The 14106-nt window shown below is 39.2% G+C and overlaps 1 protein-coding gene across 1 annotated transcript in view; it reads right to left on the bottom strand.

Annotated features, from left to right (window-relative positions):
* Positions 1–14106, bottom strand: part of si:ch1073-396h14.1 (disintegrin and metalloproteinase domain-containing protein 10) — a 35646-nt gene continuing 21540 nt past the window's right edge. Inside the window, exons 10-15 of the mRNA XM_070554138.1 lie at positions 6535–6706; positions 6308–6452; positions 6040–6223; positions 4073–4172; positions 3478–3698; positions 1–844 (exon numbers count right to left, since the gene is read on the bottom strand). Of these exons, the coding sequence (XP_070410239.1) occupies positions 740–844; positions 3478–3698; positions 4073–4172; positions 6040–6223; positions 6308–6452; positions 6535–6706 (927 nt within the window). The 3' untranslated portion in view covers positions 1–739. The remainder of the gene's footprint in view (positions 845–3477; positions 3699–4072; positions 4173–6039; positions 6224–6307; positions 6453–6534; positions 6707–14106) is intronic.

Here is a 14106-nt window from a genome sequence, read left to right on the forward strand (position 1 = left end):
CAGGAGCTGAACCCACATCAGAACATGGCAAAAATGAGACGCAGGATTGAAGCTTTTGCCACTGGACTATCACAGCAAACATAATACCCACCTCATCTAAGACACTACTGTAGGCATGTTTGGTTGGAGCGGGCATGGGCGGAGCTTCACTGAAACAAAGTTTGTTGTATTTCTGGCTATAAATTCAGGCTGATGAAAAGAACTCATATTTAAGATAAATGACATCTCAATAGTGTAATATACTGTGCCCACCTTTGCTCTCAAAGGTTTAAAAAAAGCATGATATGGAACCTTTAAGTTTTCCTGTACAAACAGCGGCACTGGCCAGAGCCATCATGTCCACATGCTCTTTCATCTCTACCGACATGGAAAGTTGGAACGGTTCCAAATCAGAAACACGTTGGCTTTTGCAGGGACATGTGACTTTACATTCAAGTGTCACTGTATCTGTGTCTTTCCAAGAAAGACTGTACTGATTCATCTTGGCAGAGACTCTTTTCACAACACGAGTGCCACAAGAGGCTTACCGCAAATAAAGTCCCTTACGGAAACGGAGATGCAAACATATCAGGTGACAAACACAAGAGACAGGCTTAAGCAGGTGTTCAGCGACCTTGGACGTTACGTTCAGATCAGGTGTGAGACAGAGTTGACCAAAGACCATCTCTCAATTACTGTCCCAAAAATGAGGTTGAAATTATTTTCTGTGTGGTCCAGGAGGAGATGTTAGGTCAAGGGGTCAGTCCAAGCCATGGGTGTTCAGGGTGCGGCTGCACAGGAAGACCGTACAGCCCATCACTCCAGACAGAGCGATGATAACGATCAGGATAGCCCACCAATGAGCCTGTGGAGAAGAACGAAACTGTTTAGTTGGGTTCTTATGATTCTGTCATGTTAGATCTCCTCCTGAAAACATCACCCAGAAAGTGAACGGTCTGCAGGGGCTCGGGTAGGTGCATGACTGATAGCTGAAGACATTTTTTGTATGTTTGTGATTTTTGTGTTCAGACAGGAATTAGTGCCTGAAAACATTTTGAATCAAATATTTGTATCAGATGCCAAAATTCATTTTTAAGGAGAAGAAACACATTTTTAAGCAGCGCCTCTCAAGATAAAAAAATCACAAGAACAAAAATACATATATATTTGTAATACATAAGTTTTATAAAGCGCTTTTCACAACAACTCAAAGATGCTGTCTTTATCTATCTATCTATCTATCTATCTATCTATCTATCTATCTATCTATCTATCTATCTATCTATCTATCTATCTATCTATCTATCTATCTATCTATCTATCTATCTATCTATCTATCTATCTATCTATCTATCTATCTATCTATCTATCCATCCATCCATCCATCCATCCATCCATCCATCCATCCATCCATCCATCCATCTATCTATCTATCTATCTATCTATCTATCTATCTATCTATCTATCTATCTATCTATCTATCTATCTATCTATCTATCTATCCATCCATCCATCCATCCATCCATCCATCCATCCATCCATCCATCCATCCATCCATCCATCCATCCATCTATCTATCTATCTATCTATCTATCTATCTATCTATCTATCTATCTATCTATCTATCTATCTATCTATCTATCTATCTATCTATCTATCTATCTATCTATCTATCTATCTATCTCTATCCATCCATCCCCCCCCCCCCCTCTCTCTCTCTCTCTCTCTATATATATATATATATATATATATATATATATATATATATATATATATACATATATATATATATATGTATATATATATGTATTTATTTATTTATTTATTTATTTATTTATTTATTTATATATCCATTTTCAACTGCTTATCCAGAGTTGGGTCGTGGGGCAGCAGCCTAAGCCAAAGACTCAGACTTCCCTCTCCCCAGCCAGTTGGACCAGCTCCACCAGGGGAATCCCAAGGCATTTCCTGGCCAGCCGAGAGACATAGTCCCTCCATCGTGTCCTGGGTCTTCCCTTAGGTCTCCTCCCAGTTGGACGTGTCCAGAAAACCTCACCAGGGAGGCATCCTGACCAAATGCTCGAGCTACCTCAATTGGCTCCTCTCGACGTGGAGGAGCAGCAAGTCTTCTCCAAGTCTCTCCTGCATGACCGATCTTCTCATCCCATTTCTAAGAGAGAGCCCAGACACCCTGCAGGGAAAACTCATTTTGGCCGCTTGTATCCACGATTTTGTTCTTTCTGTCACCACCCAAAGCTTGTGACCATAGGTCAGGGTAGGAACGTAGATCAAATAGTAAATTGAGAGCTTCGCCTTCTGGCTCAGTTCTCTCTTCACCAGGACAGACCAGTACAATGTCCACATCACTGCAGACACAGCACCAATCTGCCTGTTGATCTCATGCTCCATCTTTCCCTCACAAGATCCAGAGATACTTAAAGTCCTCCACTTGGGGCAGGACCTCTTCCCTGACCTGGAGAAGGCATTCTGCCCTTTTCCAACTCAAGACCATGGTCTTGGATGTAGAAGAGCTGATTCTCATCCCAGCTGCTTCACACTCAGCTGCAAACCACTTTAGCAAGAGCTGAAGATCATGTTCTATTGAAGCCAACAGGACCACATCATCTGCAAAAGGCCGAGACCTGATCTTCAGGCCACCAAAACGGATCCCCTCAACACCTTGGCTGCATCTAGAAATCCTGTCCATAAAACTGTATTTTATTATTTTATATTTGATTATCACCTGTATATGTTGATATATGACAGTAAAGACAGGAACATGAAAAATTTGTGTCTGACATTTGCTCGGGTAAGTCAAACAATTCCAGATCATTTCAGTCATCCCCAATTTGTTACAGACTGGGTCTGCCTTGATTTTTTTATGTTGCTGTCCTTGCCCGCACCCCTCAGCTCATCAGCTGATTACGTCCACCTGCCGTCCACTTTCAGCTGCGACATGCCGACCCTCTAGTGTTTGGCATAAGAGGCCAGGATTGGGAGCAGACAGAGGCAGCAGCCCGAGCCGATCAGTTAACACATTTGTTTTGGTTAACTTTATGTTTTATTTTTATAATAAATGAACATCGCATTCATGCAGCCCATGTCCCGTTTCCTTCTGTCCATGACTGGGAAACGCCTTTGCGGCACCACCTTCTAGACCTCTGGCATCTGTAACACTATTGGTTATTACTGTTGCTGTTGCACCCAGTTCCAACCAATCACACACCTGTTAATCACCTTACCTGTTCACTCAGGAATGACCCCTTCCTGTATAACTCGATTCTCAATTAAGGTGTGAGGCAGATGCACATGTCATCCATAACTGTTTAGTAGGGTGGGGTAAGGGATCCTAGCTAGAATACATCTATTACGGTTAAAGTCATCCCTGTGCCTGTTCATTTGCTGAAATGACCAAAGAGGCTTCATAAAAATGAATATGAAGAGGCTTGATTTTAGTAGTTGCTGCATGTAAAAAAAAGACAAAATAGAAAAAGTAACCTTCATCCACTCTGCCACGTCATCAAACTCGTCAAAATGAAGAAAAGCGTTCTTCAGTCTGGCTATAGGGCCGTCTGCGTCCAGTAGGCGACACATGTGAAACTTATCACAGTACCCTCGGTTCCCTGCACACGGAGCACCACCAACCAGAGGCAGCGACGTCCCCTGAAAGTAGCGAGACAGCACAGAGGAGGTGGTGCTGGCACACGTTTTGGGATTATCTGTAACGGACACACAGTTAGAACACGTGCTGTATGTTTCATCTCATTCATTCAACTGCAATGTGATGACAGGGCTCTGAGGAAAAGGCCTTGTGAGAGTATCAATGAAACCAAACTGAACCTGTATCACGAGTCATGATGGTAAACTTGACCTATTTAATTTAAAATGTTTTTTTGCAGCAGGTTGAGAACAGCTTTCTGGAACCAGCCCTGGTGGAAGAGGGGGGAACTATGTTGGCCCTTTTGGCAGACGAAGTTCACCGCTTGGGGTAGCCGCTAGACTGAATCTTTTGCTATTGCTACAGCTGGTCTATATTTGTACTCTATGTAAACATGTTTCTGAGTCATTAAGACACACGCCGGTCTGTGGTTACCAGGCTGCTGGCAGCACATGTGGCATTTCTCCTTCATGTTGTCTCCTGGACAGTCACACTGCTGCAGATCGTGCTTCACACACACAGACTCGGCACACACCTGCACGAGAACACACACTCTGATGATTTTCTAAAGGAAAGACTCGGAAGAGAAAAAAAGACATTAAAACGACAAGAAACAGTCAGGATGTTCTTCAGTTATAAAAGGGCATCACTTCATTTATACTTTAATACTGAATGAGTCGTTTAGGATGCTTTAACACACGAATCAATCAAACCAAAGAACTATTTTTAGTAGTGTCACCTTAACCTCTCAAAAATGTTTATATTTATTAAATTTTTCTTATTGAAATGATTTTTTTCTGAAAGTTAGATGTGATTATATGTGCAAGAGTCATAATTATTCTAGTTGTCTTTGGTTTCATGTTCTGAATTGTTGAGTTTGTTTCTCTACCCTCAAACACACACACACACACACACACACACACACACACACACACACACACACACACACACACACACACACACACACACACACACACACACACACACACACACACACACACACACACACACACACACCTGTTCCCTAATCCTGTCCTCTTTCTGCATCCTTTCTCATCTTGTTTACTCTTTCCATCCCTTCAGGTCTAGCCAGGAGTTTTTCATTGTTCTCTTTCTTCTGTTATGATATGCTGGATGCCATATCCATATCCTGGCTGATTTGTTTTGCTTTTTGACTGAACTGTCTCCTGAATCTTTCATGCTCTCATTTTTGTCTTGTGACAAACATTTGGCCAAAATCTTTGTTATGATGCAGATACTCACGCATGTGCTTTTCTTTTTGTTTTCAAAAATGAAAACAAACAAACATTTGTTTTTAGCAACTAAACTGAACCAGGAAAACAATTGAAAATACCATTATTTCTCTCTTCTCACCAAAAGCTTTTTCCAGGTATTTTATTGTGTAATCAGACATTATCACAGCCTGCACATCTGGACAATAAGACATCCGGAACAAATGATTAAGCAACTTTCACAGCTGGAGGAAATTCCCATCAGAGATCTCAGTGTATTTAAGAGTCAAGATGAGTTATTTGTAATCATACCGTGATGGCGCAGTAAGATGGAGTCAGTCAGTGATTTTCCAAGTAATTATGTGCAGTAATATTGCATTTGTTAAAAAACAAAGATGATTGGCAACGAGGGAGTCTTTTTTTTTATTCCCACAAACTGAAACCAAAATGAGAAGCATTTGAGTAGTACACCAGATCAGAGAGAATTTGGATTTTCACCTAAAGCTCATTTCATATAGCAGGATTTTTTATATTGTTGGCCGAAACACAAGACCAAACATGTGGTGACAGAAAATCACTGATATACTTGTTTTGACTTACAGTGTGTGCTGTCTTGCAGCTCAGCAAAAACGACACATGAACCGCTTTCACTCATGGACATTCTTCCCCTAGATGGGATGTCTCTCAAGATAAAACGTGACTACCAATTAAATATGACCTGTTGTTAGGTTAAACAGGCAGTACGTTCATGGTCCTAGAAAATCAGACAGGGATAATACAACATGTTTGAAAGTCTGGATTTTTTATTGGAACGCTACCAGATCAGATCACACGTGATACACAACGCATGGTAGGATTATCTGGGAAGATGATCTTTAGAGCCGTCACAGTAATCAGGTGCAACTTTGAGATGTCTGAAGGAATGGGCCTGGTCAAAATTCAGTGTGATCATCCTGTAATCAGACATGCTAACCGTAGGGTTTAAAGGCAGAAAATCTGAATCAAATATCCTAGAAGAGACTAAAAATGAAGGCACAGCAGATAACTGCTGCTGCTAGGGTCTCTGCAGGAATGCTGCAAATATTGCCAAACTGTTGGGTAATAAAGAAAATGTGTTACGTCACATTCTATGTGTGTGTGTGTGTGTGTGTGCGTGCGTGTGTGCCTCACCCCGTTCAGACAGATACGTGTGCCCTGGCTGCAGATGGTGAGGTTTTCCTTGGCATGTGGCTCAGGGCAGACCGGGGATAGACCTGAACACTCAGTCACTTCCTGACAGTCCGTTTCCTCGTGGCACATCTGACCCGCCGGTTTAAACTCACAGTTCTTACCACAACACAAGCCCTGCCTCGGACTGATGGATGGACAAAAAGACAAAAAGAAATGTGGAATAGCAAAAAAATATTTCTTATGAAAGTTTGATTTATGAATGTGGTACCTGCAGACTTTCCCAGGCTTCAGGTGACACTGGACTCCTACAGGCTCTGCAGCACTATAGCAGCACAGATCTGTGCTGTTTTGACCAACGTCACATTCTTCACCTTCCTCTACTATGTGGTTCCCACAGATGGGCTGATCGCTGACTGATCAGAGCACGCAGAAAAGCAGAACTACTCTCAGCCACCAGGAGGTTTATCGATGAACACTGTTAAACACTTCCCTCACCTACGAAGCAGTTGTCCTTCTTCTGCTTCAGGATCTTGCTAATATGTTTAATGCTGCAGGGTGAGAATTTGTCATTGTTTTCACGCACCTCGTCTGTGGCTTGAGGAAACATCAGGTACCGACCTTTACCACCAGAAGAGCCCAGGTCCCCGCAGTTTGAGCCCTCATCATGCTGAAACACAAAAAATTTACTTAATGTGCTTTTTTTGTTGTAAAGTCACTCAGCTGCTGACAGAAACAAATTAACCAGTCAAGCTTCCATTTACCGTGAATCCTCTAATACAGGCCCGGGCCTGTATTAGAGGCTTTACGGTATTTTGATCACAAATGCAGGAGTTTAACCCAGCAGGTTGTCAGAAAAATACCTTCAGAACATGGTGAGATTCAGAGAATTGTGTTGATATCTTTGGTATGTCTGTCAACATTTAACTCGTTTATTTTAACAAAACAGTGGGACGCAGTGTTCCACATGTAGGACAGCAAGGACAAAACAAGTTTTTTTTTTCTGTAACTTTTGGTAAAACTCATCCTGTCAGAGTGTCAGACTCTTTGGTAGGTTCAGAAACCAGAGAAATTATTTAAAATGAACAAGAACACATGTAGAGAAGAGCAGCCTTGATGTGGGTATGCCTCCGTCCGGTCCTGATTAGTATGATAGATTTAATGAGTGACAATTTTACAATCTGCTTTAGCTCTGGGACTGTTGGATTGATGGGACACAGCAGATGTGGAATTGTTTTTGTCTCTGCTGCAATTTATTTGACATGTTGTGGTGCCACGCAGCATTTCCACTTCTGTTTGAGTTGCTGTTTTACTCTTTTGACCATTGTGTCACTGTTTTATAGAAACTGTTCACAAAATCACAAATCTTGACTATTTAGAAAAGCAAAACAAGCAATGTGGAGGACTTCACACGTTGAAATCAGCAGTAATGTCTTCTCATTAGGTTTCTTGCAGAGTGTCTTTGGGGTGAAAACAAGTTCTGGATTGGATTACTGGCTGCATGAAGATTTAATGTTCACTTTTGTGCATGCACGAGTTTTTTATCTGGTTTTCCATGCTTGTCAGCTAGTTGGTGACCAGAAACAGAATACATTTTTTTGCCACGTTAAAAAAAAAGACATTTGTTTTAATGCACTGGTGCTGAAAAGTTCACACGTTATATAAGACATGCCATAAACGTAACAGACTCTTTAAAAAAAAGGTATAGTTTGGTGCAGTCTGAATGTAGTCCTACAATGGTCGGGGTATCCCACCACCACCTCTGGAGATGGAAACAGCCCCCCACCACTCTAGACAGGAAGAGGCAAGCATGCAGAATGTATTAATCACAAACACCAGCAGGCATCCATCAATGTATAATTAGAAGTCAAGGAAATTCATTCACTCATCTTAGCGCAGATTCACTGAAGGACCTAAAAAAATAAGAAATCATAGTTTGGGTTTGATGAAGTTGAAAAATGATAAATTTTTTCTGCTTGGATCCAAACTTTTCAAACCAGGCCTGTAGCACGGATCAAAACTACTGAATTTTTACATTTTTCTTCTTGTGGTTTGCTTTTTTTGACTGTTATAAAATGCAGAAATTTCTCTAGTTGCACTCCAAGCTGTGGAATGGCCCAAAGAGGGGGAAGGCAAGAGGGAAAACACACACACACACACACACACACACACACACACACACACACACACACACACACACACACACACACACACACACACACACACACACACACACACACACACACACACACACACACACACACAGCTTATAAGCTGTAGCTGTCTATTGTTGTTTAAGGAGCAGAAACTACTCTGGGTACCCCTCCTCTCTACCACCTGACGTGTCGTCCGTTAATGGTGCTAAGTTTCAGGCTCTTTGGATGGAGACTTTGTTATCGACATCTCAGGTTAACTCAGGAGGTGGTTTCTGTAGTCAGCAAACTTCCTTGATGTCCTCTCATAGTTTGTAAGCTTGGCTCTCCCATAATCCAGTCAGAATTGACAAAGCTCCTCAGATGAGAAGCGAAACGTCTTCAAGAAAGTCCAGTTACCATCATTTGAACCATTTTGGTTGATTGCTAAGTTTATTTGTAGGTTAAATGATTGCATTTTAAATTTTGTTTTGTAAGTTAGCTAGGAAGTATGCACTGGGGTGGGCCTATGGTTTTCTACTAGAGCAGAAGCATCAAATCACAACTTTCAAGTTTTAGACATTGGATTTATTTTGCATGAGCCGCAGTGGCTCGTTGATTTCTGAACGTTCTTTTGACTTTGTTGTTTCTTTTGAAAATCAAATTGTATTTATTATACTTTTAATTAGTTTTATTGTTTTTTAATTGCACTGTTTTAGCCCTTAATTTAGATTCTTCTAAACCCTCTAAAAACCAAACAGAGGTCTTGAGTTAACTGGAACCATAAATGTCTGATGCAGTTTTAGTGACATTACTTGTTATCAAAGTTATTACAAAGATAGATCCTCTCCTTTGAAGGTGGTCCCCTGAAACACATCACCAAAAATGTAAAACCAATCCCTCAACTCATGACTGAGAAAAACTGCTGCATGTAGACATTCATGTTCCCAAGGTCCAGGCACACAGCTTACTGCTGACACCCGCTGGGATCTGAATGAATTCTTAACTCTGACGCATCGAAAAGGTAAAAACACATTAAAGTCATTTGGTGTTTCACTGTAAAGCAGAGCGTTTTTATTCATAGAAAGGAGGATATTCATTTAATCATGTTTGTCTGATTCAGAACAAAGCAGCCAACTAAAGAGACATAAAATGTTAAACTTGGCTGAGCTGTGTTGTTATGCAACCTACAGGAGACAGTTGGCTGTTGAATTAGACAAAAAGGCAGAAATGTTTTTGTTGATTGTCTGAAAAACATGAATGTGTTATTTTTGTACTCATTTAAGTACTAAGTCACGATGATTTTTCGTGTTTTTTGTAAATGAAATCAAAGATTTTGGGGATTTTCCTCTATGAGTGAATTAGTTGGAAGCATTTCATCCTGTAATACGTCTAACAGCTCGTATGTAGTCCGGACTTTTCTAGCCTTGTCTTAACAACATCCCAATAAATTGTGTTTGCCCAAGGCTTAACTAGTGGCCAATTTATCAGCCTGCAAACAAAGAATGAGCAGCTGTCACATACTCAACAGCTTTAGTTCTGATAACTGATAACTCCCACCACACGGGCACTCAAAAAGGTAAAAGAGATGTCAGAATTAAAACAATTTAAATGAATATTTGAGCAGGTAACTTTGTTTTAGCAGATATTAGACAATTAAATTCCAATTATCATTTTCACTTGGTTTATTTTATATTATGACATTCAAAGATATTTGAGTTTCTTGTATTTTTCAAGATCTGTGATAAAATTAAATAAATGGAGAGTAAGAAAAAGCCAAAGCATTTAATTCACTCTACATCAGAGGAAGATGAAACGAATTTTGTATAGTGCCTCCCAAGATAATAGGTGCTTCACAAGAATAACAACAAATGAACCAAAAATATTGGGCAAAAAAGGGAATATTTAGATTTAAAAAAAAGATGAAAAAGAGTTGTGATTGCATTTCAGGCAAAATTCCTGAGAGAAAGTTTAGGCTGAAATTGTGAAAGCTGGTGTCATGTGAAAATAATCAAACATGCCTGTGATGACCTCATGGCTCATCCTGTGATGCTCAAACCTGAGTCTTTTTTAAAGGAAACTGTTTAATAAAGGCCAAAGTCTCTAACATTCACGCCAATGGATTTCATGGACAGGTTGTTCAAGAACAGAACAAATATTAAAAGTGTGGGACTCTCGTTTAATCAATACATTGTTGCTGTTAGCCTCGGATTGGCTAACAGCAACATGAAAATAGTCTAGTCCTTTATAAAAATAAGCTTCGACAAGCTACAACTGCTTGTTTTTCATCGCTAATTGAGCAGAATAAGACTAATCCTAAATATCTTTTCAGTACAGTTGCCAAACTTACACAGAATCATAGCTCTGAACCATCTATTCCCTTAGCCCTCAGCAGCAACAACTTTATGGGATTTTTCACAAGGAAAATTAATTATATTAGAAACAAAATTATTAGCATCCTCCCTAATGCGATTTCTTCTTCCTCAGTAAGTAAGGCAGCATCAGAGGTAACTGTAGAACCTCATCTCTGTTTGAACCATTTTGATCCAGTTGAGCTTTCAGAGTTATCAAAAATATTAGCTTAATCTAAACCTTCAACTTGCATTTTAGATCCAATCCCAACCAAATTATTTAAAGATGCATTTCCTTTGGTTACTGCCCCCATTCTAAATATAATCAATCTATCCTTAGTAAATGGATACGTACCACAGGATTTTAAGGTTGCTATAATCAAACCTTTATTTAGGATGCCTTCTCTGGATCCAGATGACCCAATAAATTATAGACCAATATCTAACCTTCCATTTTTATCCAAAGTCCTTGAGAAGATAGTGGCCAACCAAGTATGTGAGCATTTAAACACTAATGATCTGTTTGAGGAATTTCAGTCTGGTTTTAGAAGAAGAAGAAGAAGAAGAAGAAGAAGAAGAAGAAGAAGAAGAAGAAGAAGAAGAAGAAGAAGAAGAAGAAGAAGAAGAAGAAGAAGAAGAAGAACTGTGGATTTTAACCAGTTTATTGAAAAATCTAAAACTGTTGAGAAATAGTTTATCAGTTCTATTGCTTGAGAGAGAGAGGATTGAGAATTCAGGAGAAAAAGTATCACATCATCTGCATAAAGACTGTTTTCATGTTCTATGTTCTTACACTTTATGCCTTTAATATCTGTTGTTTGCCTAATTGCTGCCGCTAGTGGTTTGACAAAGACAGCATACAGTGAGGGGGAGAGTGGGCATCCCTGCCTGGTCCCCCTCTGAAGACAGAAGCTAGCTGATATTTGGTCGTTTGTCCTGACACGTGCTGTTGGTGAATTGTTTAATGTTTGTAGACAGTTTATGAAGAAGTTCCCAAAACCAAATTTATGTGAAGTTGCAAATAAGAACTTCCAGTTAACTCTATCAAAAGCCTTTTCTGCATCTAGAGATAATATACTAGTTTCTATGTTTCTACTGTAAGAGAAATCTATCAAATTAAGTAATCTACGTGAGTTTGTGGATGACTGTCTACCCTTCATGAAACCAGTTTGGTCAGGGTGTATTATGAAGGGGGTTACCTTCTCTAATCTTTTTACCAGGGCCTTACAAATTATTTTGAGATCAACATTAATAAGAGAAATTGGGCGATAGCTGGTAGGAAATGCTGGGTCTTTGCCTGGTTTTAACAAAATACTAATATTGGCTGAGTTCATGTTTGGCTGTAATCTGCCGCTCTCTTCGATTTCCCTCACCATTCTGAAAAATGTTGGAGCCAGAATGATCCAGAATGTGATGAGAAAGATTATTTTACCTCTCATCACTGAGTCCCAGCTATACTGAGCCAGTCTGTTAAAGTATCCATCCAAAAATGTAATCGCCTTCAAGTTTAAGTGGACAGTCCAAGTGTTCGGAGAGTACAGAGAAAAAAATAATGAAATAATGAAGGGTCATCAATATTTGGACAGTGTATGCTGACGTTACATAAGCTTTGCTTCTGTACAGATATTTTTAGCATTGTAAAGCTCTGGATCTGAAACTGTGTCCAATACTGTGAAATTGATGTTTTTTTGTATTAAAATAGCTACACCTCTTTGCCTAGAGTAATAGCAGGCAGAGAACATGCTGGGAAACTCAGATGTTTTAAGTTCAACTGCAGATGTGGCAGATCTGAGTCTCTTGTAATATTATTACGTATGCCTGCACTCTTTTTAATTGATCAAAAATCTTTAATCTCTTCTCTCTGGAGCCAGCTCCATGTACGTTCCATGAGACAAACCTTAGTGCACCCATAGATGTGTGTGTGAGTAGCTAGAATATGATGCTTTCATGTGTATGATATAAAATAAGTAATTAAATGCATAAATTAATCTGATAGTAAATAATAGAGAGTAAATAATAAGGGTATCATTATAATCATTATTATCATTTGCAATATCAATAATAGCAACAACAATAATAATAATAATAAATAATAGTAGCAATATTAAAATAATAATCATATTTTAACAATATTAATATATTAATATAAAGATATTAATGCTGATAATGATAAATAATAATAATAATGATAAATAATAATAATAATAATAATAATAATAATAATAATAATAATAAGAAGAAGAAGAAGAAGAAGAAGAAGAAGAAGAAATGCTCAAGCCCAGCAGTGGTTTTGATGCCATAAAACGCCTTACTTACATCGTGTGTGACTGTGCGTATGGATTCTATATATGTGTGTGTGCGTGCGTGCGTGCGCATGTTGTGTGCGTGTTGCTGCAGTGCAGAAAAAAAATTGCTAATTGTGCCATGCAGATGTAAAGATCCAGACGCAGATAAAAAAAGGCAAAGGAAGGAATTATAAAAATAAAGAAAAGGAAAAAAGAAGAAAGGAAAGAAAAAAGTGTTGTCGGTGTGAGGTGGTGAGGGAACAGGTGAACATATCTAAACACGGACCTAGCAGCTAATAAATCCTGACTTGTTCAAACCCAGTGAATTCTGTTAATAATAATAAAGTTGTACCTGATGTTTGTCTAATAAAGCCAGTCTGTTACTCCTCCTTCTTTGTAGAGCTTACTGTTCACATGCAGTCGATACGAAGATGACAACCCGTTTCCCATCCTGGATTAACTTCTTACACGGTGGGAAGAGAACTAGGTGGTGATCCAGAATTTCCTTGGGAAATTGGTCGTTAACGCTGAAGTATTTACCTTTAAGCTCTCTCCCGCAGCTTTTAACAAGATCTTTCTGGAGTTTTCTTCCTGTCAAAAGGGAGTTGTCCTCTCCACTGTTACTAAATGCTTGCTTAGTATGAGGATTGCTGTAAAGACACTGGCACCAGTCAATGACTCGATGCAGTCTGCTGGGTTCCTTATATGGGAAACTTTTTTCTGATTGGCTTAATGAACTGACCTGTATTGGAATGTTTATTATGTGAAGTGCCTTGAGACGACTCTTGTCATGATTTGGCATTATATGAATAAGCTTGAATTGAATTTAATTGACTCTACCACTGAATTTGTTTGCTCAACAACAAGGATGTTTAATCTCCACAAAAAACACAAGCCTGGAGGTGTTTTGCTGTGTGGTGGAGTTGCTAATGCTAATGGTTAGCTTCTATTAGCCAAGATGGTCTCTGCTGTTTCTTGGATGCTAAACCAACTCATGGCTGAGTCCATGAATGTAGGTGACAGTGTGATGTAGATCTGTCAGACTTTTCAAATCCTAGAATTTCACCATCTATTTTCTATCAGAAGCTAATGCATGGGATATGTGTAGGAGACTATTTTCATGTTCGGTCAGCATAAAAAACTCAGAGAGATTGATTATAATCAGAAAAAAAATCATTAAAATGTTTTTTCACTGATCCACACCTTTAACAAGAACCCAACAAAACAGTCTGAATCAACCAACCAAACAAACAAACCAGTTTTTCCAAAGGAAAATAAGTAAGGCAATTATTAGATTTTTTA

This window comes from Nothobranchius furzeri, chromosome 8, assembly GCF_043380555.1.
Source record: "Nothobranchius furzeri strain GRZ-AD chromosome 8, NfurGRZ-RIMD1, whole genome shotgun sequence".
NCBI lineage: Eukaryota > Metazoa > Chordata > Actinopteri > Cyprinodontiformes > Nothobranchiidae > Nothobranchius > Nothobranchius furzeri.